This window comes from Odocoileus virginianus, chromosome 8 (assembly GCF_023699985.2).
Source record: "Odocoileus virginianus isolate 20LAN1187 ecotype Illinois chromosome 8, Ovbor_1.2, whole genome shotgun sequence".
Lineage (NCBI taxonomy): Eukaryota > Metazoa > Chordata > Mammalia > Artiodactyla > Cervidae > Odocoileus > Odocoileus virginianus.
In genome coordinates this window covers 39,588,629-39,612,315 of record NC_069681.1, presented here as the reverse complement: position 1 = coordinate 39,612,315, position 23,687 = coordinate 39,588,629, and the positions used below count along the sequence as shown (strand labels likewise).

Sequence of the window (23,687 nt, the reverse complement as noted above, 5' to 3'; positions counted from 1 at the left end):
AGCTAACTTTATTTTTATGAACAGAAGAGTGTTGATAAACTGAGCAATCTAAATTGGCAACCCAGTGATTAAGTAGGATAGAAACTCCTTTACTTCATATAGCTGTCCTTCACTAGGGTATTTGAATATTTTTAGGAGTTGCTTTCATTGGAGCTTGCAACAATTTTAGGAAGGATCAAAATTAATGAAGTTTTCTGATATCAAATCTACTCCCATAAAATATTCATCAGAATTTTAGCTTGATAGAATTTGAAGTTCTGACTCAGTTCTTAGGCCTGACTCCTTCTGATCTCTTTTCTCCTGTGACTGATTTTGATTTGATACTTACAGTGTGTTTAAAATCTGTCTTTCTTTTACTCAAGTGGGGAATGTTACTTTGGTCATGTCACCAAGAGTATTTAAATGAAGGGGAAAAAAATTGCACTATAATACAGATTTCCATTAAGCATGGGATTCTTTGCAAGGCTTTTATGTGGGGATTGATTTTTAAAAAGTGCTGTAAGTACTCAAAAGTATTCATTGCTCGGTAGCTGGCATAATTTCCAAGGATCTCATCATTTCATTCTTTAAATATCTAGATGCTTTAAAATCTGATTAATTCTACATTGAGGGATTAATTCATTAACTCTCAACCCACTGCTATGTATGCATCTGCAGAGCTTTGGGAAAAATACAGATGTCTGCCCCCAGAGACTGAGATAGACTTGGTTTTGGAGTGGAAGTGAGGCATTTAGCTAATCTAATGTGTAGACCCACTTATCTAGAAGTCCATGTTGCTTTAGAAATGTGTTGGTTTTAACATAAAGCCTTCAGAAGGATTCTTCCTAGTCTGTAGCCTCAGGTATAGAATTTGTTTCCAAGGAATAATTCCCAATTAGTTTGGTTTAGAAACTTTTCCTCATTTGACTAATTTTCTGCCCTGAGTAGAAAAAATTGATTCGCTATGCTTTTTACTCAGAATAGACTGTTAAACCATGTATCTTAGAGGTTCGAATTAGAATAACCTGGTGCAAAAAGCTGCAATTAATGTTACATGTTACTCTGATTAAATTTTATAGTTTCCTTTCAAACCAATTAGGTATTTTATATATCTACCAGGCTTCAGTTACTCATATATTTTACAGACATAGGATTTTAGGGGTTTTTTTGAATATTGACTAAGGCAAGTTTGATGCCCTTTGACAAAACACTACATAGGAATATCAAGCCTCAAGTTAAAATAAAATAAAATCATCTCTTAAAAAATTAGAATCCTTGTTAATTACTTGTAGTTGGTAGAGACCAAAAGAAGTGCACAGAATCCTGAGAGTTAAAGCATCAGTGTCTAAAGTAGACTTGATTTTTCTTGGAATAATATTACAGGCTCTTCCACATCTGCCATCTCACTGTCTTTAAGACTCCAGATATGTTTATTATTTTCTCTTGTTCCTTTTTTCCTCTCTGTTATCCCAAAAGATAATAGATTGGATCTTATCTTTAGCTCTGTAACTTTAATGGAAAACTCTACTGCAAGTAGTATAGACAGTAAGGAAATTAATTCTCTTGCATAGCAGTAACATCTGAGATTTCTTCAAGGCAGTTTATTTAGCATTTCTCTACCTTCATATCCTTTGATTGTCAGCTTTGTCAACTTCCTCATGTTCACAGTTAACTGCAGTTATCTGGGCCTTGTATCTGGACAATGGCCAAATTCAGTGTCTCTTTGTTAAGAGCAAGCAAACTTTTCCCAGAAGGTCCCTCATCACATTTCATTGGCCAGAACTCGACACATGACCTTGTTACCTAACATGGAAAGAGAAATGTTAAGTGAAGATATCAGAAAGGAGATAAAGGTAAACCAACAAGTCGAAGTAAAGGGTTAGGGTTAGGCTTACATCTTTGGGCAAAGAGAGTATTGGAATTTCTCTAATTGGTTTAGACTACTCAGGAGGTATCTTGAGACACCTGTGGGTGGGATGGACCTTGGGTTCTGGGACCACAGACATCACTGGTAGGCCAGACTGTTCAGGGGCTGCCCCATGACCCATTGACTCTCTCCCTCTCTTACCCTCTTTTCTCCCATCTCCCATCATTTAGCCGGAGGTAAATTTTTTTAAAGCTGTCCTAAAAGTTTTCTTCCCACTGAATTTTACTAATGCTTTTTCCCATTAAGTTTGCCTTAAAATCTACTCATTCCCTTATAAATCTTTGTCACCCATTGCATGGTGATTTAAGAGTGTTTTTCTTCTTTTGTGTATAGGCAAGACTTAATACCTAGTATCCACTTGTGTTAAAATTAAATTTTAGTTTCAAGGTGAACATAGATTGCACTCTGAGGGATGTTGGCAGAACAAAGTAAAGTTGAAGAGGAAAGAAACAGACTTTTTTCCTAGAGGTGGTTTGTTTAAAAGAACCCTGAGTGCAGAAGCAGAGTTTTATCTTTAAAGAATCAGAGTCAAGGTAAATAATTTATGCAAAATGCAATGAGCAAAGTATAGGACAGATGTCCTTGTTCAAGTTACTTAATATATGATCTCAATGAAGTAATTTGTTGGTTACAGTGTTAGCTTTTTATGGAAAATACATTTAGTCTTGAATCATTTGAAAACATTTTTTGCTAGTGACATATGTCTTATTTTCAAAAGTCCTTTCCTCTATTATTCTGGTCACGGTTGTTGTTTAGTCTCTGAGTCGTGTCCAACTCTTTTGTGACCCCATGGACTGTAGCCCACCAGTCCATTTTTCTCAGGCAAGATTTCCCAGTCTTGCCCATGGGATTCCCCAGGCAAGACTACTGGAGTGGGTTGCCGTTTCCTTCTCCAGGGGATCTTCCCAGCCCAGGGGTTGAACTCGTGTCTCCTGCTTGGCAGGCGGGTTCTTTGCCCCTAAGCCACCTGGTAGGCTCACTCTGCTGGTTACTCAACAGTCTGAGAACTTTCTTTTCCTCGTGCAGTTCTAACCTAACAGAGCCTGGAACCTTAGCTTGTAATGAATATTCTGTAGAGGATTATAAACAAATAACAATTTAAGTAGAATACCACATTTAATTATTTATGCTAAGAAGGAAAGACAAAAACAGATTCAGAACACAGGATAGCATGAAGACTTCACTGACCCACAGTTACAATGCCATGCTTAGTTGCTCAGTCGTGTCTGACTGTTTGCAACCCCATGGACTGTAGCCCACCAGGCTCCTCTGCCCCTGGGGATTCTCCAGGCAAGAACACTGAATGGGTTGCCATGCCCTCCAGGGGATTGTCCCAACCCAGGGATCAAACCCAGGTCTCCCGCATTGCAGGTGGATTCTTTACCAACTGAGCTACCAGGGAAGCCCACAGTTATACTATGTTTAGCTTATTTCCTGCCTTGTTCTATTACTCTAACAATCGCAGGCTTATGGTCCTGTTATTTCTAAAACTAGAATGCTCTACTTCTCTATGTCAGGAACTTTAAAAGAACATACACCCATTCTGTCATTTGTTCTCTTCCGGAAGTCTGAATGTGCTTTCTCACCCGGACTAGCGAGGTGGACGATCAGCATTTATGTACGAAGAGCAGGAGAGACACCCAGTGGCTGAAAGACTTTCTGTTTTCTCCTAACCATGCCTAAAGCATGACTGAGATTGAACTGTTTATTGAGTATTTTTCCTGCTATTTGTATCTCCTGAATTACTTTTCCAAAATGATTTCCATATAATGGAAGCATTTCCTTCTGCTGTTTCAAGTTTATCTGACATGGGAAATTGGAGCACATTCGGGGGTCACAGCTGGATAAAAGTGAGTGCAGTTTAGGCTATTCATTCACAGAGTCAGTAGAGACAGCTGTCTTCATAGCCGCGGTCACTGTGTCCAGTGCTCTTTAGATAGAATATAAAAGCCCTAATGTTAGGGACTAACTTTCAATGTAACCGAGTAAATGTAAACTGTTAAACTCAGAGCTTGCCCTGGTTTGTTATAAAAATTTTCTGAAAGTTCTGAAAAATGAAGACACAGTCAAAAGATTCCACTTAACACAGAAAAGAGGGTGTTTATCTTGAGAGTATGTGAAGACCATACTGAAAAGTTGCTGGTAGAAACTAGAGGCCACTAAATGCCTAGCACCATTTTAAAAATTCTGCACATTTACTTTGTTCTTGTCTTTACCAGCCAACTCCCTTTACTCATTCATAATTTCCGCTCACTTCAAAACTTTTATTTCAGTATGGTCTGGCTTGACTCCTGTGACCTGCCCTAGCATCTATTCTTTCCAACTTCCGTTTTCCTTGCTTCATCCTTCCTGTGTTTTGTGGTTTGATGTCCCAAGAAAACATGCTTAGCCTCTTACCTTTGAGAACCAAGTGATGCTATTGGCCAATGACTAGTCTTCGGATTGGTAGCCCTTTGGTCAGGTGTTCTAGTTTCAGTCGCCTGTGGAGTGGAGTCACGTGGTCTCCATAGGTTTTCCTCTATGGCAGAACGAAAGCCCTTTCCTTCAGAAGGAGGCTCTGATCATGAGACGTATTGTGACCCTTTGTCTAAGTGGGAATTTAAGGCTGCCATCCATCCCAGAGCTGTGGCTCTCAGGCTTCAGCTGCATCAGAGTCACTGAAGGACATTTTCAAGCCCGAGAGCTGGTCCGCACTCCCGGGGTCTCTGAGGCCCTAGATACAGGCTGAGTCCCAAACGTGCATTTCTAACTAGGCCGCTGGTGCTGCTGCTGCCGCTGGCCCAGGGCTCACGCTTCAAGAGGCATTGTCAGGGTGTGTAACTATTATTGACTGACTGAGTCTATTTTTAAACATCTTATAGAAGAAGCCCGTTTTGGGGGTAAGAAACATATGTAACTGAAGATTGAAATCATTGTTTTTTCGAACAGAGCTCTGATTTTGTGGTTAGTCTGTGGGCTCATTTCCTGACCAGTAGTTTTTTTTTTTTTTAATAGACTGACCATAATTTAAGCTGTGCTGTTACAGTCAAGACTTTATTCCAGAGTAGGAGATTATTTAAGTTTCAACAGTTTTCCTTTTTTTCTCTTGCAAAAGTAAATAAAGGCTGTGACCCCAGTTAAAAGACAAGTTCTGAAGATATATTGATGGAAGATTTGAAGGCAACCCAACACTGTAACTGGCTGTCCCTTTCTTCTCTTCGCAGGGTTACATGAGTTCTTTTTCCTCCTGGTCCTGGTCTACTTTGTGATCGCTTGCATTTATGCGCAGTCCTTGTGGCAGGCTATTAAGAAAGGCGGACCCATGCACATGGTTTTAAAGGTTCTGACAACTGCATTGCTGTTACAAGCTGGTTCGGCTTTCGCTAATTACATTCATTTCTCCAGGTAACTCAAAACCATTAAAACTGTGTTCATCATTATGTCTAATTAATCCTAATTAGTCCACCAAAGTTATGTTTGCTTTGATTATGAATAATTTTGTTCACATTTGTAATTTATGCTAATATTCTCCTCTTCAATTCCTCAGTTACTCCAAAGATGGAATAGGGATACCTTTTATGGGAAGTTTGGCAGAATGTGAGTATCTTACTAAGCATTTCTTTAAAACATAAATTTGCTATCTGCTTCTTGTATGTTTTCCTTTTTCATCAGTTATTTTCTGTCATAATACAGTTTTTTCTAATCTGAGGTTGATTAGATTTCGCTCAACTGGAAATAAGATTACAGATTTAGTTTCCACATATCCTGTTTAGTTTCTATAAGGATAGATAGTGCGTTTAGCTCTTCATTGTGTTTAGAGCATATTTATGCCCTTTCTGTCATTTTTATCCTCAATAAAGACTCAGTGAAGTAGGTATGCTTATCCCTATTTTGCAGATAAAGAATCTGGGCTCAGTGACAGAAAGTACATTTCCAAATGTCAGTCATCTGGTAAGTGGTAGAGCCAAGACTTAGACCTAATTTTCTGACCACAAAGCTAAAGATTTTTTTTTTTTCCCTTTTATCATCCCTTTTTTGACTTTTTCTCTCTTTTTCTAACCTGGAGCCATAGAATAAAACTATAATTGAGCTGACTTCTCAGCTTTGTTCTTTGATTTATAAGAATAACTCTTTTGAGGTAATTTTTCAATTAAGCAAGATGATGAAAAAATAAAATTTCCTATAATCACAACTTTTAAAAGAGAACTTCAGAGGTACATCAGGTCATATGCCATTCTCAGTTCTGAAAAACAAGTTAAGATTTGCTCTAAAAAAGCAGGTCCTGAATATACAGCCATTCTAGGATTTACTTTCCTTATATTTTCCATGTTTCTCTTCTAGTCTCCTCTCTCTTTAATAGGGTATCTTACAGTAATCTCTGTAATCATCTCAGGACCCGATTATCCTGATCTTGCTACCTATTTTAAGATTCTAAAACTTCTATAACCTCTCCTTTTCCTTGTGAAGAGGATGTATGAGTCCTAGAGTTTTAAAGCTGGACAGAACATAGAAATAATTTAGCTCATGCATTTTAGATGAGGAAATTGTGGCCCAGAGAGGCAAAGCATACAGAGGCCCATCAGTAGCAAAGCTATTGCTAAAATCAAGGACTTGAAGTTTTGAGTATCTACTATATACAAAACAGTTTTAGGCTGTCTGGCATCTTCATGGTAGGTTAAAAGCAAAAGTCTTTTTTAAAAAAACTACAGTAAATCAACATTGATCATTTTGGTAGTTCTGACAACAAGTTTATTAAATGATAAAATTTCTTTTTAAAAAAAATTTTTGACTGCACCACACAGCATGTGGGATCTTATTAATAGTTCCCAGACCAGGGATCAAACCTGTGTCCCTTGACCTTAACCACAAGACCACCAGGGAAGTCCCTAAAATTTCAGGATTTTTAATTAAATTCCACAGGATGGTATTTTTGTGTGATCTGTGTAGTTTGTCTATAATTAGTTACTTTTCCAAGAACAGATAAGCTGTGTTCTGCCTGTCCTCACAATTACAGTATATTATATCAATATGTGCATTAGTTAGTACACATAGAAAGAAGCCAGAAAATCAGTGTACTCCCCAACCCTGTATTTGTAAAAACAAATAGCAAAAGCTAATTAGCAACTTATGTAGGTATATTCCTTTGGCTGACTTCTTTAAGTAACTGAATATGTATTTGTAAAATGTTTAATAAAAATAATTAGCATCACAGTCATTTAAAATCTACAGTGAAAGAAAGTTATCCTTGATCTGAAAGGCCATGATGTTTTATATCATTGAAATGTGGTGACAGTTCATTATTAGAATTCACTATTACAGATAAATAAGCCTAAATGTAAAGTATCTAGTTCTCATTGGGGGTAGGGTTAGAAAAATATGTCAAAATAAATCTGAGATCTATTATTAATAGTTTTTTGGCTTGTGACTTTTAATATAAGTATTATACTACAACTAGTCTTATCTGTTTCTCTAAGAATATTTTTGTATAAAAGAAGTAAAAGTTGTAGACATCAAAGTCATAAGTGGCAATTTGAAGGAAGTTTTATTTTGTTAAATTGTGATCAAACATTTATTCCAAAATCCACATCAACATACACTTTGATGAAAGGTTGTAATTTTTAAAAAAATCAGTAAATAGAACTTCCGAAATAAATACACATGTAAGCGGAGGTAAACAGCTGATGGTTGTTGAAACCAGTAGTGCTGAACTGGACGCAGGCGGTTTTGTTGCGTCCTTTCTGCAGCTGCAGACTTGCCCTGAAGTGTGAGTGATGGCCACCGGGTGGCGCTTCACACTGATGCATGGAGCTCATCTGTCTTCAGGACTCTGGACAGTAAGGCCAGCATAAGTGGATGTTACAGAGGCTCTGCGTTTCTTTATTGTCGTGCTATTGCTTACTAATAGTTTTAGAAACTATTCTTCACATTGTGATTCAGCCATCAAAAAAAGTTAACAACCCAGAAATATGTAGTCTTCTCCACACTGCAGAAATTATATTTAAAATGTGTTTTCATAATGTGTGTGAGTTATAGATTATAGTTAGAAAAACTAAGAAAAATAAGGAACACAAACAGATTTAAAACTAGCCTTAAAAATATGTACATGTACATATATATTTTTAAAAATAGGAATTTTGCCATTGTGTTAGCGATTTCCAGAAATGTTTACAAATTTAATGGCAGAATTTTAATTCTTTAGATTTATTATTGAATTTCGGTAGTTTCTTTTTGAAAGTGCCTGTCTTTTGTGCTTAATAAAATAATTATGTTCTCAATGCAAAAAGGATAAAATTTGGGAATTCCCTGGCAGTCCTGTGGTTAGGACTTTGAGCTTTCACTGCTCAGAGTGTGGGTTCATTCTTCAGTTGGGGAAACAAAAAAAAAAAGGAGGAGATTTGTTGTATTGCGAAAGCTCAGCTGACTTTGGTTTTCATTTCCCATTAGTTTTTGACATCGCTTCACAAATTCAAATGCTATACCTACTTCTGAGTCTGTGCATGGGCTGGACAATAGTCAGAATGAAGAAGTCTCAGAGCAGACCTCTCCAGTGGGACTCTACTCCTGCATCCACTGGTATTGCTGTATTCATGGTCATAACACAGGTGAGTAGTGAAACCAAATATTTCTGTTCTATACTATTCAAAAATGCAGACTTGAACACATCTCCTGTCAAAATTGAACCCCGGGACCCATGAAACATTTGTGTCATTTTAAACTATGAGTTTAAAGTGTGATAGATCATAAGTGAAGTAAGTCAGAAAGAGAAAGACAGATACTATACAGTATCACTTACATGTGGAATCTAAAATATGACACAAGTGAACTTACCTATGAAGCAGAGATTGTTCTCAGACATAGAAAATAAATTCATGGTTATCACAGGGAAAAGAAGATGGAGGAGGGATAAATGAGGAGCTTGGGATTAGCAGATGCACACTGCTATGTATTAAATAGGTAAACAGCAAGGTCCTGCTGTGTAGCACTGGGAACTATATTCACAATCAGGTAATAAACCACAATGGAAAAGAATATGAGAAAGAATACATATATATGTGTAACTGAATCACTTTGTTGTACATCAGAAACTAACACAACATTATAAATCCCTTATAGTTCAATTTTTTAAAAATAAGGAAAAAAAGAGTGATAGATCAAATAACCTGTTAATTTTCTGAGTGCTACTATATGTAGATTGTAGAATTTCATTGTAATTTACCTGAATCTGAGCTTCCTATCAGCTTATTTAAGCACAGTATGTTTAACATTCAGTTAGATTCTCATTTTCTAATTAAGAGCTTTCTTTCATATTTTCTAACAGTAAGTACTCAGTATTAAGTCAGTCAATTAATGAATCTGGGATTCATTCATTGTCAGGAATCTATACATGAAAGAATCCAAGTGAATATCAGATTAAAGAAAAAACAAAATGTAGAATGAAAAAGAAGGGGATCTTGTTTTTGAAAGCAAATACACCCAGAACAAATTTGGTCTTTAGAAGGGTCCTCTCTGCTCTTGTTTTGTTTTCCTCTACTGTGGTATGTAGACATTCTTGGATCTCTGTATGCTTATATGCAATGGATTTATGAAAATTTAGATGAAAGATAAAAACATAAAAATTTGTACTGAATTTGTGACCAGTGTAAGTTACAGATGAAAATGAAGTATACACTTGGGTTCTATACAGGACAGCATAATCTGTTTTAATGCATTAAATAAATTGAAAAGCTCAGCAGTGGAGGGTAACGTCTGTGCTTTATTCATCTCTGTACCTCTAGTACTTATTTAGTACTGTAAGTGCCGAGTGATGGTCTGTTGAATTTACATGACTGATTTAGAAAGGGACCATATCGTAGGTATTTATATTTAAAAAGAAGATAATGCCAGGAAGGGAGAGCTAATGAGCAAGAACTGAGTTGGAGGTGATTAAAATAAGGGCAAGATCCTACCAACTTAACATTTCTGATCCAGGGTTTATGGAGAGTAATGTTACATCAAGTTCACTTCTCATTTCTCAGTAGCCTTTTTTAAAAATTGAATTTTCATTATTTCATTGTAATTTAAGTTCATTATCATAAACAAATACAAACTGAGATTATAACTCTACATTAGACTTTCTGTGAGCATTTGTGAAGACTGTGTGAGACGTGACACTGGTCCTCAACAACAGCCAGACAAGGTGGACGAGACAGGCAAACAGAGGTCATGTAAATACGTACACCATATTCCACAGGTCACACAGTAGCATGTGTGTGTGAAAATACGGGAGTGCTGTGCTTCACTGCTTCAGTTATATCTGACGCTTTGCGACCCCATGGACTGTAGCCCACCAGGCTTCTCTGTCCATGGGGATTCCAGGCAAGAACACTGGAGTGGGTTGCCATGCCTTCCTTCAGAGGATCTTCGCAACCGAGAGATTGAACTCAGGTCTCCCACATTGCAGGCGGATTCTTTACTGCCTGAGCTACCAGGGAAACATTTGTAAGCAGTGTGTTAGACATGGCACTTTCCCTCAACAACAGCCAGACTAGGTGGACGAGATAGGCAAAGAGAGATCACAGAAATATGTACACTGTATTCCACAGATTAGGCCTTAGCATACGTATGTGAAAATATGGGAGTATGAGTATGTAAAAATGTGAATCATGGGAAATGGTTATTTTTTTCTGCTTTGTTGGATTATAATTGAAAACCAGAAATTGTATAGATTTAAGCTACATAACTTGATGTTTTGATATATATACATTGTGAAATGATGACCAAAACCTAGCCAGTTAATATCCATCACCTCATGTAGCAGGAGATATTAGTTCTGTGATAGCACTTTTTTGTGGTTAAAAAGTCAAGTTTAGAAATGCATGTTGAGGAATCAGATGGGTATAATTTGGTGCGGTAGAGGAATAACTTTCAGTAAAAAAAAGATCAAATATTTGGTCCAAGAAGGAAATTCATTTGTGCAACAGGAGAAAGGAGTTCACCTAGCAAGAACATAGCAGGAGTAAAATGAGGGTGGAAGATTCAAGAATGAGGAAAGGAGGTGGTTGCTGGTAAACTCCATAAAGCCTAAAATTAGATTTAGTAATGGAGTTTTCATCTAAAGCCTTTGGAAGCCACTGAAGACTCAATTCTGAGTGTTGAGTTGGTAGAAGAAGGGAGCACAGAGTACCAATGACTTGTGTGATGGTAAAAATTATCATAATTTAAGTGATTGATGTTTAGTAAAGATGGAGGGAATGTGGGCTCTGATTGCTACTGAATAGCAATAAACAGAACAGCTTAATCAGGAACTTGCTGAGCTTTTCACTGGCATAGTAACCATGGGGGAGAAAAGGTGAACAAACACATAAGGAAAGTAACGCTGCCCTGGGTGCCATAATGGATATTAAAAATCCACTCTCCTTGGGACTTCCTTGGTGGTCCAGTGGTTAGCACTTAACTTTCCAATGCAAGGAGTACGCCTTCAATCCCTGGTCAGAGAGCTAAGATCCCACGTGCCTCTCAGCTGAAAAATCAAAATATAGAACAGAAACAACATTGTAACAAATTCAGTAAAGACTTTAAAAATGGTCTATATCAAAAAAAGAAAGAAAGAAAGAAATCTTAAAAAAATCTACTCTTTAACCAGAGAGGTTAACGTGGAGAAAAAAAAAAGAGTGAAATCAACAATTCAGACTTGCTCATTTGTGGATTATAAAAGATACTGAGATATTTGAAACTTTATCCTGAGATAACAGGCTTGAATGCAGAACAGTTTGATTCATAATAAGGTGTTGAAATAAGAAAGAGATTGATTTAGAAGAAAGTTTGTGCTTATTCTCTTCCTCTTTTCAACTTATTAGATGTGTTATTTGAATCATGGTAGCAGTAGTCTTTTTTTTATCTCTAATACATGGTCTCATTTGAGGGGCTTGATAACAAGCCCCTTCCTCCAGCTTAGGAGTGTCAGTGAGGGGAAAAACTGCCCTTCCTTTATCAACACCTTATATAGTTTGATAAATCCTAGAACCTCTTAGGAATGAATGTACTGTTTAGGAGGATATATAAAAGAGTTGAATAAAGTACTTTATTGTAAGTAGATAAGACTTTTTTCTCTAAAAATATGTATTTATTATTATTTATATTTTTTTTTTGCAGAGTATTTTGCTACTTTGGGAACAGTTTGAAGAAACCAGTTCTCACAACCACCATTCGCACCACAGCTTAGCAGGAATCCTTCTTATCATTTTAAGAATTTGCCTAGCGTTGTCCTTAGGCTGCGGGCTCTACCAGATCATCACAGTGGAGAGGAGTACACTCAAAAGGGAGTTCTACATCACCTTTGCCAAAGTATGGGTTTGCTTAGAAGAGTACTTCTTTGCATTGTCAACTTCATTCTGCATTACTGGGGAGTTAGTACGCAACCCTGGGCTAATATTTCATAAACTTTTATTATGTGCCAGGCACCACTCTTACGCCCTTTATGTGCTTCAACTCATTTAATCTTCATAATTTATGAGCTGCAGGTGATACTATCCCCATGTTACAGAGCCCCTGGAACAGTAGTTTCCACGTAATCTTTGGCAGGTCAGTTTTGCTTAAATTGTAATTTCTCTATCAATAGGGATTTTACATTATTTTCTATAGTATCAGAACTTTTTAAAATAGATTACTGTTTGCATTTCTCAAAAAGCAGTTTTTAATTGACTATGAGCTGTTTACTCCTAGAATTATGCAATGTTTTATAACGAACTATGAAGAGCCATTCTTCAGTGTAAGCAGAGGGAGCCAGGAGACTGAGTACACGCTACACTTCAGCCATTTCATGGCATCCATATGAGATCATGTTGACTTCATTCCCCCTTTCCATGTTCTTCCTATGTCAGTGAGAGCCAAAGGCAGATGGATTTTTTTTCTTTTCTGTACCCATTTAATAAAGGAAAAGATCAGGAGAGAGGTTGGGGCAGTCACATTACAGAAGCCTCCCTCCCTGGAAGGTAATACTTTTGATATACAGATGGAGAGAATCCATAACCCATCCTCTCGGCAACTCTAAACCACATTCTGACAAGCTGTTTGGTCACCCATCCTAGTCCACGGTCTCAGAAGAGTGAGGCTGCTATGGACAGAGGGCCAGGATTCCTTCTTTATTCCTGATGTGGAACTTGGTCAAGCTGCTGCTGCAGACATCTTATGTATCAAACAGGCAAGGATATGCCTTTCACTTTGGAGTTCTTCACAGGGACAATAGTGCCTGTTGTCTGAAACGTTAGTATATACTTCGGTTGTATAAAAACTAAATTTTTTCTTTTCAATGTTTTAAACAGTACCAAAATTTTTCTTAAACTGAAACTTTTATTTTTATATGTTTTCATATAGCTATTTGAATAAGTTCAGACATCCAGAAGCATTTAAAGAGTAGCAAACACATTCTCACCGCTCTCCCATCTATGAAGTTATCACCTCCTTATATAATCACAACTATTAATTCCTAATTTATTTTTCAGAGAATTAAAAATATATATTATTAAATATTTTATATTTCCCTTTGCATTTATACAGACAGTAACATGCTAAACACATATTTATACATCTTGTTTATTTTTCTTACAATATCAAGGTACTAACCATGTCAAGAGCTAGTGATATTAACTTACTATTTTATTTCAAATTTAATTTTAGAAAAGGATATTTTGTCATGTTCTAGGAAAAATGGAAAATATATATTTGAAAATAAAAGTGTTAAAAAGTTTCCCATTCCTACTTTCCTAATTCCAGTGTCTTTTGCACTAAATCTCAAACACATAACCACTGTTAATCAGTTTTTTGTGTTATTCTTACAGAATTTCTTTGTGTATCTATATGAAACTATGAATGAATATTCTTATGTTTTTTACAGAAATATTGCACATTTGTACCGTACCTTGCTTTTCTCAATTATCGATTTGTTACTTATTTAAACATGTTCGTAGTATATCAAAATGTTTATATGTGAAAGATGGAAGATTTTACAGAATTTCTTTGTGTATCTATATGAAACTATGAATGAATATTCTTATGTTTTTTACAGAAATATTGCACATTTGTACCGTACCTTGCTTTTCTCAATTATCGATTTGTTACTTATTTAAACATGTTCGTAGTATATCAAAATGTTTATATGTGAAAGATGGAAGATTTTAAAGGCCCCTAAAAAAAACACCCATTTGGTTAGAAACAAGGTATCATTGTCACAACAATAGCAAACTTATTTCTATCTTTTATCACAGTTTCTACTGTACAGGCCAACTGAGATCAATCAAGACCTTCTAAATAGGCTAGTAATGTTTTCTGTCTGGTACATTATGAAAACAGAGGCACAGCTGTGCTTATTCAACGTATTTTTCATTTGTTTCAGGGCTGTATCTTGTGGTTTTTGTGCCATCCAGGTCTTGCATGCATTTCTATCATTTTTGATGACTACCAAAGAGATAAGGTAAATAATATACCTGAACAAAATAGTTTTATTTTTAGTCTTTATTGGGAAATTAAGTAGGGAAAACCTATTTATCCACTCAGTAGTTTCTTTGGATTCTGTGAAATAGAACTTGGAAACAAAATATTAAACCAGTGAGTATTTCAATTTAGTTTATAAGCAAAATGATGGAAAAATAGCTTTTGTTATTCCTATTTTAGCCTATCTCATAGTACTATTTTATAAATTAAATTATAGAATTTACAAACACAGTTGTTAAGAAAAAATGATTAAAAATGTTCACTCCATAATGTTAAATATGAAGATCACTTTTTAAAAATCAGTCTAGTTGCTTTAGCACCGTGCAGACTGGAGTGCCGTGCTCAAGTATGTCACATCTTGGTTGCGTTGATACCCACTGTCTTAGGTGAATGGCTCCATCATTTCAAGGTGGAATTCTGCCAGGAGCTCTTTACAAGCTCTGCCACATATGCTTGAACACAGAAATGTTTCTTTAACCTGAGGTATTTACAGAGGGTAGATAGGAAGGTAGTCTACAGAGACAGAGAAACAACCTGAGAATTTCTGAAAGGGCTTTTAGCCTACTCGTCAAGATTCAGGTAGGGGCATTCTTTATTCCTATTACTAGATTAGCCAGGAGCCTGATTTTTCGTATTACTTTCTTGTAACTTATTACTTTGTTCAGTGCATGCACCCTTGAGGAGAGAATGGTTTAGTAAATTATTCTTTTGTGTCTTATTTTGACATCTATAAACTGCTAAAAGAATTTTACTTTTGAACAATTACAGTCCTGAACATTAGTTGTATTTTTCTATTGAAAATTTCTTTTCTAAAATTTACCTTCAGTAAAGATGGGAAAGATATAATTTTTTATTTATATATATTTACTTAAAGTATATATAAGTTTATGTATGATGTTTATGTATGTGTAAAGTGTATATAGGTTCATGATAAATTGAATATAATTTCTCTGTTTTTGCATGCAGTAAAGCATTCCCTTTCTTTCCTTTTCAGGTCATTACAATAGGTGTTATCCTTTGCCAGTCTGTTGCCATGGTCATTCTCTACAGACTCTTTCTGTCCCACAGCCTGTACTGGGAAGTTTCTTCACTTTCCTCAGTAACACTACCACTGACCATATCATCTGGACACAAAACTCGGTCTCACTTCTGATACTTGCTTTTCTCTAAGGAAAAGTGAATTGATTCACCAGAGTGCAATAAGGATCCAAATATAGTGACTTTTTTTTTCATACTTGTGGTATGAAAAATTGAACAGAGAAAGCAGAGCATGTTATATATATATATAACTGCATTTAAGCAGTACCAAACTGAAAACTGAAAAAAAGGTAATAAATGTTTTGAAATATACTTAATAAACTTTCAAGAAAGAGCGTTGTTATAAGGTGATTTATGCAATTTCCATATGGAAATAAAGATGAAAAGAATTATATGATATTTTTATAAGAGACTCACCACTTACAATGCCTCATCCTACATCAGTAGTTAACTCAGGTTTGATAGTCCAAAAAAAGTGATCAGTTAAATGATTACTTACTTATATGAATCTAAAATAAGTCCAGTTATGAAATCAGTGTAATACACTGGTTAAAAACTGCTTCTTTTTATGCTTTAAGGAAACTGCATTTCATATTGGAGTTTAAAGATATTGAAAATTAAGTTACTTCAGAAAACTAATATAAAATATATTTGTAGTTAAGTGAATAAGCTTTTGTTTATTTGTGGATGGGGTTATTCTGCATTTTCTTCTATTATTTTGGCTCTAGTTAGGATTTAGCTTGATTAGCAAAGGGTTTTTGACAGATAATTTATGAAAACTTAGATAAATTGCAGCGGTTGTACAAAGGATTTTAAAATCTGAGCACTTAGGTGAAGGGACAAGCAGGTTAACATGTTTAAAAAGAAAGAAGGAAAAAGTACTCTATGATATGGTTACTAAAATTTTAATCCTGATATAATTCATTTCTCTTACATTGAATCCCCAATCATAATTAAGCTGTATACACAGATTAAATTAACAGAAGCATTTCACATAAATGTTGGTTTCAGTCGTCAACTACCCATGAATTCCTGCCCAAGGATACTTAATCAGGATTAAATTTTCTATGAATAATTGAAAAACAAAATACTCACTGGATTTGTTATAATCCGTGTTGGCACTGGATTCTAAGTGGTTGCCATCTTGAATCCTTTGTAATAAAGCCATATTTTTTGCAAATGATGCCCTGGTATTGAGTATACAAATACTCTATCAAGTGCCTGTTTAAAAAATTGCTAAATGGTTGTTGGTACTTGCAATATAAAATGACTATTCCCATTAAGAGTCACTGATCAGAAATTATTCTGTCTTGCAAGTCCTTCAGGCCTTTTCATTTTTACCTCTGGCTTATTTTAAAGATTTTTTTTAAAAATCTACTTTCAAAGGTGTTACGTTTTTAAGCAAGAAATAGTGCACTGATCTGGTAATTAACCTTTTAAATTAAATAGTTAAAGTAACATAGCAGAACTTAAAAAATATCTATGATTTTGTCTTTGTTTTTCCTTTGCATCTAGTCTCATTGAAAGTGAATAATATTCTGCTTCATTTTAAAGGCAAAATACATGTGTTCGTGACTAGCAAAATGGCAGAGTGACAAAGTTCAACCTGCTCATTAAATCATCAACAGCTCTTTGTAAATTATTTAATAAATGAGAGCTACAGGTTGAGACTAGAAAGTCTACAGTATATTTTAGATTTATGTGATCTTCTGAGCGGTCATGACCTTTCCTTTTACCACATCTCACTAATAACCCCAGTTATTGTCTGTTGTATTCAACTGAAGTGCAGTTAATTGAGCTGGACAAAAAAGACTGCAGCCTTTTCAAAAGTTTTGTTAACTTGCAACAATGGGAAGAGAATAATCTTTGTGTTACCTACACAAAGAACATGGAAACTGTAATCAACATGTATGAAATATATTACTGTGCTTGCATTTATGAGGCTTGAGCAATTTTTTTTACTTTTATTTTTTAATTTATGGTTGAATTTACTGATAATTTATTTTGTTATTCAAGAGCCATTGTTAAATGAAGGAAGACAGTTTGTTAATAAATGTATAAAACAGCTGTGAATAAAGTTTAGTAATCCGAGTTCAGAGTTCATAGTTCATAAGTCATGACATGGTATCCCCTGTTTTTTCTCTTCCTGAATGTTTACATGGAGATTTGTTACCACAGATTACAGAAAGATAAGTGTATACTGCAAACTCTAATTAAAGATCAGAACTTTGCTACTTTTCTTTATTTGTCAGATAATGCTTTTTTTTAAATCTATGTTTACATTTTTTCTTGGAGAAGTTGGTCTTTCCAGAGCTTTTTTTCCCCAGGAGCATTTTCTTTCTTCACGTAGGAAGGTATGTCTGCTCAGACGCTCAGCTTTGCCTGACTGTTTGTGACCCCATGGACTGTAGCCCACCAGGCTCCTCTGTCCATGGGGATTCTCCAGGCAAGAATAGTGGAGTGGGTTGCCATTTCCTTCTCCCGGGGCTCTTCCTGACTTAGGGATCGAACCTGTGTCTCCAGTCTCCTGCATTGGCAGGCAGATTCTTTGCCTTCTAGCACCACCTGGGAAGCACTATATAGGAAGGTATATGAAGGTGTTTTTATTGATATGTATAATCAATACATATCACCCTAAGTGCTAATGTGATAATCACGCTCCCTGTAACTGTGTATGAAACAGAGAATAAATGATTCCCCATAGTCACCTGACTTCTCTTTCACTTTTCTACTTTACCCTCATGATTTAATGAGCACCTATTAGATATTGTGTTAAATTTTAGTGAGAAAGAATGGCTAGCCATAGTTAACTTTCGCTGTTGGTTTTTAACAGTAAACCTGAAATTGTACTGAAAGTTAGAAATGAGCTTGAATATCTCTGTGTACCTCAGCTCACTTCAATATTTGAACCTTGGCTTTCAGCCAGATAGTGTTGCTAGCAGGGAGATATAATCCAGGCAGAAGAACTTGCTTTAGGAAAAAAAATTTTCATGATCTCAAGTAAAGTAAGCCATGTCTGATGAAAATGGGAGATATATGACTCTAAGGCCAATTCTAACATAAGGAAACTAGAATCTATATATCAGCATGAACATTGGCCCCTTCAACATGTTTCCCTCAGGAGGCTGTGCATGTTCTCTGAAAATTCTTTGGAAATCCAGAATTATTTGTGAAGCATTCATTTTAAATAGCTTTAGTGGTATCAAATCTTTGAGGTTCTTTGTTTTTGAGAAGTGATATGATATAGCCTATCAGTTTGAGGCTAGATCTGAAGGGGTAGCACCAATTTTTGTTTCAACGTGTATTTATAAATTGAGACTAAAATAATGACATTGGTTTTCCCATGAGATCTGAAAACTAGTGCATGAACTCATGCAGTGGTTTTCTAATAGTGCTGCTTCCACACTTGGGCACCTTCTCTGCACAACTCCAAGGGCATTGTGCTCTAGGAGTGATATGAGTGGGTGCTAAGTCCCTTCAGTCATGTTTGGCTCTGTGCGACCTTATGGACTGTAGTCCGTCAGGCTCCTCTGTCCATGGGATTCTCCAGGCGAGAATACTGGAGTGGGTTGCCGTGCCCTCCAGGGGATCTTCTCAACCCAGGAATTGAACCTGCATCTCTTACGGCTCCTGTGTTGGCAGGCGGGTTCTTTACCACTATAACCACCTGGAAAGTACCCTAGGGGTGACAGTTAGATAAGAATAGTAGGAAGCCTGGAGTTGTGGAAGGAGTGGTCCTGCCCACTACAACCTGGTCTCCACACAGCAAAGGGAAATCAGCTGGATGATGGAATTCTTCATGCTAACTTTATGCCTTTTGTATATTTGAAATTATTTTAAAATTTAGAAATGTAAATGAGCTCAAAGCGACTGTCTTATTAAAACTCTCCATTTGCTTCCCATTGCACTTGGGAAAAAGTGACTCATGCTCATGACTGTGTTCTACAAGGCCCCATGTGCACAGGGCCCTTTATGTCTAATCTCATTTCATACCATTCTTCTCACCGTGCCCCAGCCTTATCTTCCCAAAATACCTCATTTATGTCACTGCCTCAGAGCCTTTGCATTAGCTATTTCTTCTGCCTGGAATATTCTCTTCCAAATCTTGATGTGGTTCATGGTTGAATTCTCATCCTTCAAGTTCTCAGCTAAAATATCTTTCAGAGACCTCTGACCATCTGTGGTGAATTTATATGGGGCCAATATAGCTAAGCTGCTCATAGGTTCCTCCGAATTACATCTGCATAATTCCAGAATAGTGTGGATCAAAGAGGTGTTTGGCTTGAGACTTAGAGGACTAAGGGAAAGCAACCAGATCCAGATTCATTTGATAATTGAAAGCTCCAAGCAAGGCATGCACTGTTGCTGCTCACCCAGTTTATTGCTTATTTGCCGGTTCACCTTCTTGGTTTGAAGACCAAAAGCTAGGCCCACAGAACACCAGCTCCAGCTGAGTCACCTCCGTCAGTCTCTTTGACTCCTGGGCCAGATGTGTGTATTGCTCTGTGACAAAGTGTGCTGGGTTCTCCAGGACAACCCCGTCATCGAGGTTGGAGCCTTGAAGGCAATGAGGCTGGCCTGGGTTCCAGTGCACCCTCATAAATTCCACTCAGTTCTTGTGGGTCGCCTCATCCTGGCAGGTCCCAGTGCATCCTTGCTTTCCCCACTTTCCCTTCTCACTTCAGTTCAGTTCAGTTCAGTTGCTCAATTGTGTCTGACTTCTTGCGACCCTGTGTACTGCAACATACCAGGCTTCCCTGCCCTTTACTATCTCCCAGAGTTTGCTGAAACTCATGTCCATTGAGTCAGTGATGCCATCCAACCATCTCATCCTCCATCGTCCCCTTCTCCTCCCACCTTCAATCTTTCCCAGCATCAGGGTCTTTTCCAATGAGTCAGTTCTTCGCATCAGGTGGCCAAAGTATTGGAGTTTCACCTTCAGCATCAGTCCTTCCAATGAATATTCAGGACTGATTTCCTTTGGGATGGACTGGTTGGATCTCCTTGAAGTCCAAGGGACTCTCAAGAGTCTTCTCCAATACCACAGTTCAAAAGCATCAATTCTGCGCTCAGCTTTCTTTATAGTCCAACTCTGACATCCATACATGACTACTGGAAAAACCACAGCCTTGACTAGACAGACGTTTGTTTTCAAAGTAATGCCTCTGCTTTTTAATATGCTGTCTAGGTTGGTCATAACTTTTCTTCCAAGGAATAAGTATCTTTTAATTTCATGGCTGCAGTCACCATCTGCAGTGATTGTGAAGCCCCCCAAAATAAAGTCTCTCACTATTTCCACTGTTTCCCTATCTATTTGCCATGAAGTGATGGGACCAGGTGCCATGATCTTCATTTTCTGAATGTTGAGTTTTAAGCCAACTTTTTCACTCTCTTCTTTCACTTTCATCAAGAGGCTCTTTATTTCTTCGTTGCTTTCTGCCTTAAGGGTGGTGTCATCTGCATATCTGAGGTTACTGATATTTCTCCCGGCTATCTGGATTCCAGCTTGTGCTTCATCCAGCCCAGCATTTCACATGATGTACTCTGCATATAAGTTAAATAAGCAGGGTGACAATACACAGCCTTGACGTACTCCTTTTCCTATTTGGACCCAGTCTGTTGTTCTGTGTCCAGTTCTAACTGTTGCTTCCTGACCTGCATACAGGTTTCTCAAGAGGCAGTTCAGGTGGTCTGGTATTCCCATCCCTTTCAGAATTTTCCACGGTTTATTGTGATCCACACAGTCAAAGGCTTTGGTATAGATATAAAACAGAAATAGATGTTTTTCTGGAACTCTCTTGCTTTTTCAGTGATCCAGTAGATGCTGGCAATTTGATCTCTGGTTCCTCTGCCTATTCTAAAACCAACTTGAACATCTGGAAGTTCACGGTTCACGTACTATTGAAGCCTGGCTTGAAGAATTTTGAGTATTACTTTACTAGCGTGTGAGATGTGTACAATTGTGTGGTAGTTTGAGCATTCTTTGGCGTTGCCTTTCTTTGGGATTGGAACAGCCTCCTATAAGAAAATGCCTATAATAAATACCTAATTTTGTATATTAAAAATGGAAAGCATGTGTATGTTGGGGATGTCCTAGTGGTATTTCTTTTCTGATCAGACCCTACAGATACACCATCGTATTTAATGCTGTTCCCCATTCTAATCACTCTGTTACATTATTTTCTTTTTATAGTACTGCTTTCTCTTTGCCATTGCCTCTCTCCTCAATTAGATTGTAAATTCTGAGGGAGTTTGGCCCATTGTATTGTTTATTGCTGTATCCCTAGGACCTAGAACATTCTCTGATTGGTGCACCTTAGATGCTCAAAAATACTTTTGAATGAATGGATAAAAGAAATTCTGAAAAAGTTTTAGACATATATTTAGCAATATCTCCTATATAGTGACTTCAACAATGCTGTGCTATTCTTTGAAAGTGACAGTGAAAGTCCCTCAGTTATGTCCAACTCTGTGACCCCATGGACTATACAGTCTATGGGCTTCTCCAGGCCAGAATACTGGAGTGGGTAGCCTATCCCTTCTCCAGCGGATCTTCCCGACCCAGGAATTGAACCAGGGTCTTCTGCATTGCAGGGAGATTCTTTACTAACTGAGCTACCAGGGAAACCAATGTGCTGTTCTTTATTAAGTTATTAAAATATGGAACTGAGAATGTGTAAAAATCTTGAGTAGTCAAGTGGTTATTAATAAACCTAATCTCTAAAATTCATCAATTGTAAAAGGATTTTTCAAGTTATCAGAGAGCCAGTTTCTCTCTATTTTAAATAGAGAGACCATGTGACTGGCATCTTAGCCCACCACAACTAAACGAATCGATTTAAAAGATGTTTACGTTAGCTAGAGGAAGGAATGTTGACAGTAGTCTGAGGCATATGGGAGAAGACAGAAAAACTATAAATGACCCTAACACTCAAATTCCAGCAGACTGGGGTCATTTAGTGTGGGTGAAAACAGCCCTGCATGCCTTGATAGACACTTAGAGCTTTATTGTTCAATATAGTTCATGACAGGAATTCCCTGGTGGTCCAGTGGTTAGGTCTCTGTGCTCTCACTGCCAAGGGCTTTCACTTGATCCCTGGTCAAGGAGCTAATATGCCACAAGTTGTGCAGCCTAGCCTATATGTATGTGTATATATATACACATACACACATATATCATGGTAATAACACTTAATATTCAAAGATTAAATAATGTTCAGTATTCTCATAGAAATGTTCAAGTACATTGTTAATGTTTTATTCTTGTTAAATTGGTAATACATGTACATTGATTGTACAAAAATTAGAAGTTTGAAAAGAGTAAAAATTTGAGAAATTAAGTCCCTATGGCCACTTATTTCCCTCCCCTGGATTCAACCTCTATTCCCTGTTTCTTGTATATTTTTCTACAGGTGGCCCCATGTATATGTAAACACATGTGAAACGTAAACTGGAGCATCCCATACAGGTTGTTATGCACATTCAGCAGTTTGTTTTGTATCCCTACTTACTGCATCACCCCATCTTTTCACTGATTGCTTAGAATTTCATTATATGAATGAATCTTTTTAAATTAGTGATTCAATTGGTGATTTTAAATTAAATTAAATGAATTTTTTAAAATAGTCCTCTGTTACTGGACATTGTTGGTTTCAAGCCTTTTGCTATTACAGGTAGCCCCCTAAACTTTTGGAATAAAAAATTTGCCTGGCCCTCTTCCCCTATTCCCAGACCCTCCCTGCCCTCCCTGTCTCACTTTCCAGGATCTAAACTAAATCACTGAAATTTTCAGAGCAATAGAAGTGTTTTGTTATTCATGGTGGAAACTGATATTTTGTGCTAATGAGATGACTCAGTATGAGGGTTGACCACACCAGAAAGGCCAAACATGTGATTAGAAGGTTGGGGCTTTGAGTCATGAAAATTTCAGCCTGATCTCCAGGGAGGGAAGAGGCAATGAGGATTAAGTTCAGCCTTGTGGTCAATGAGCCAATCTATCATGCCCATGTAGTGAAATCCCAACAAAAACTTTGCATACTGAAGCTCAGATAAGCTTATAGATTTTTTTAAATACGGGTAGAATTAAAAGCATTTGTTTAATGGCCACTGTGTTCTACCTGTGTCACAGGTAGAAAAGCCTTACCTCTTGGAGATTATGTTTAAACCCCCATATTTTCCTCTAGCAGTCTTATTTTTTTATGTTTAAAGTTTGGTCCACTTGAAATTAATTTTTCTGTAAAATATGAACTAGGGATACAACTTAATTTTTTTCAAAAGGCTGCCCACTTATTGCAAC

The 23,687-nt window shown here is 36.8% G+C and overlaps 1 protein-coding gene across 3 annotated transcripts in view; it reads left to right on the top strand.

The window, feature by feature from the left end:
* The window catches only part of GPR180 (G protein-coupled receptor 180), a 64,502-nt gene that overhangs the window by 9,001 nt on the left and 31,814 nt on the right, over window positions 1-23,687 (top strand). The window contains exons 4-10 of one of the 3 annotated variants that reach the window (XR_011489062.1): window positions 5,110-5,290; window positions 5,433-5,482; window positions 5,783-5,836; window positions 8,330-8,487; window positions 12,017-12,208; window positions 14,256-14,333; window positions 15,348-15,681. Coding sequence is in view for 2 of the 3 variants with exons in the window: in XM_070471519.1 (XP_070327620.1) it covers window positions 5,110-5,290; window positions 5,433-5,482; window positions 5,783-5,836; window positions 8,330-8,487; window positions 12,017-12,208; window positions 14,256-14,333; window positions 15,348-15,506 (872 nt within the window). In the remaining variant the exon portion in view is untranslated. Of the gene's footprint in view, window positions 1-5,109; window positions 5,291-5,432; window positions 5,483-5,782; window positions 5,837-8,329; window positions 8,488-12,016; window positions 12,209-14,255; window positions 14,334-15,347; window positions 17,631-23,687 lie in introns of those variants that run through there. The other 2 variants (XM_070471519.1, XM_020884419.2) reach the window with 2 other exon arrangements.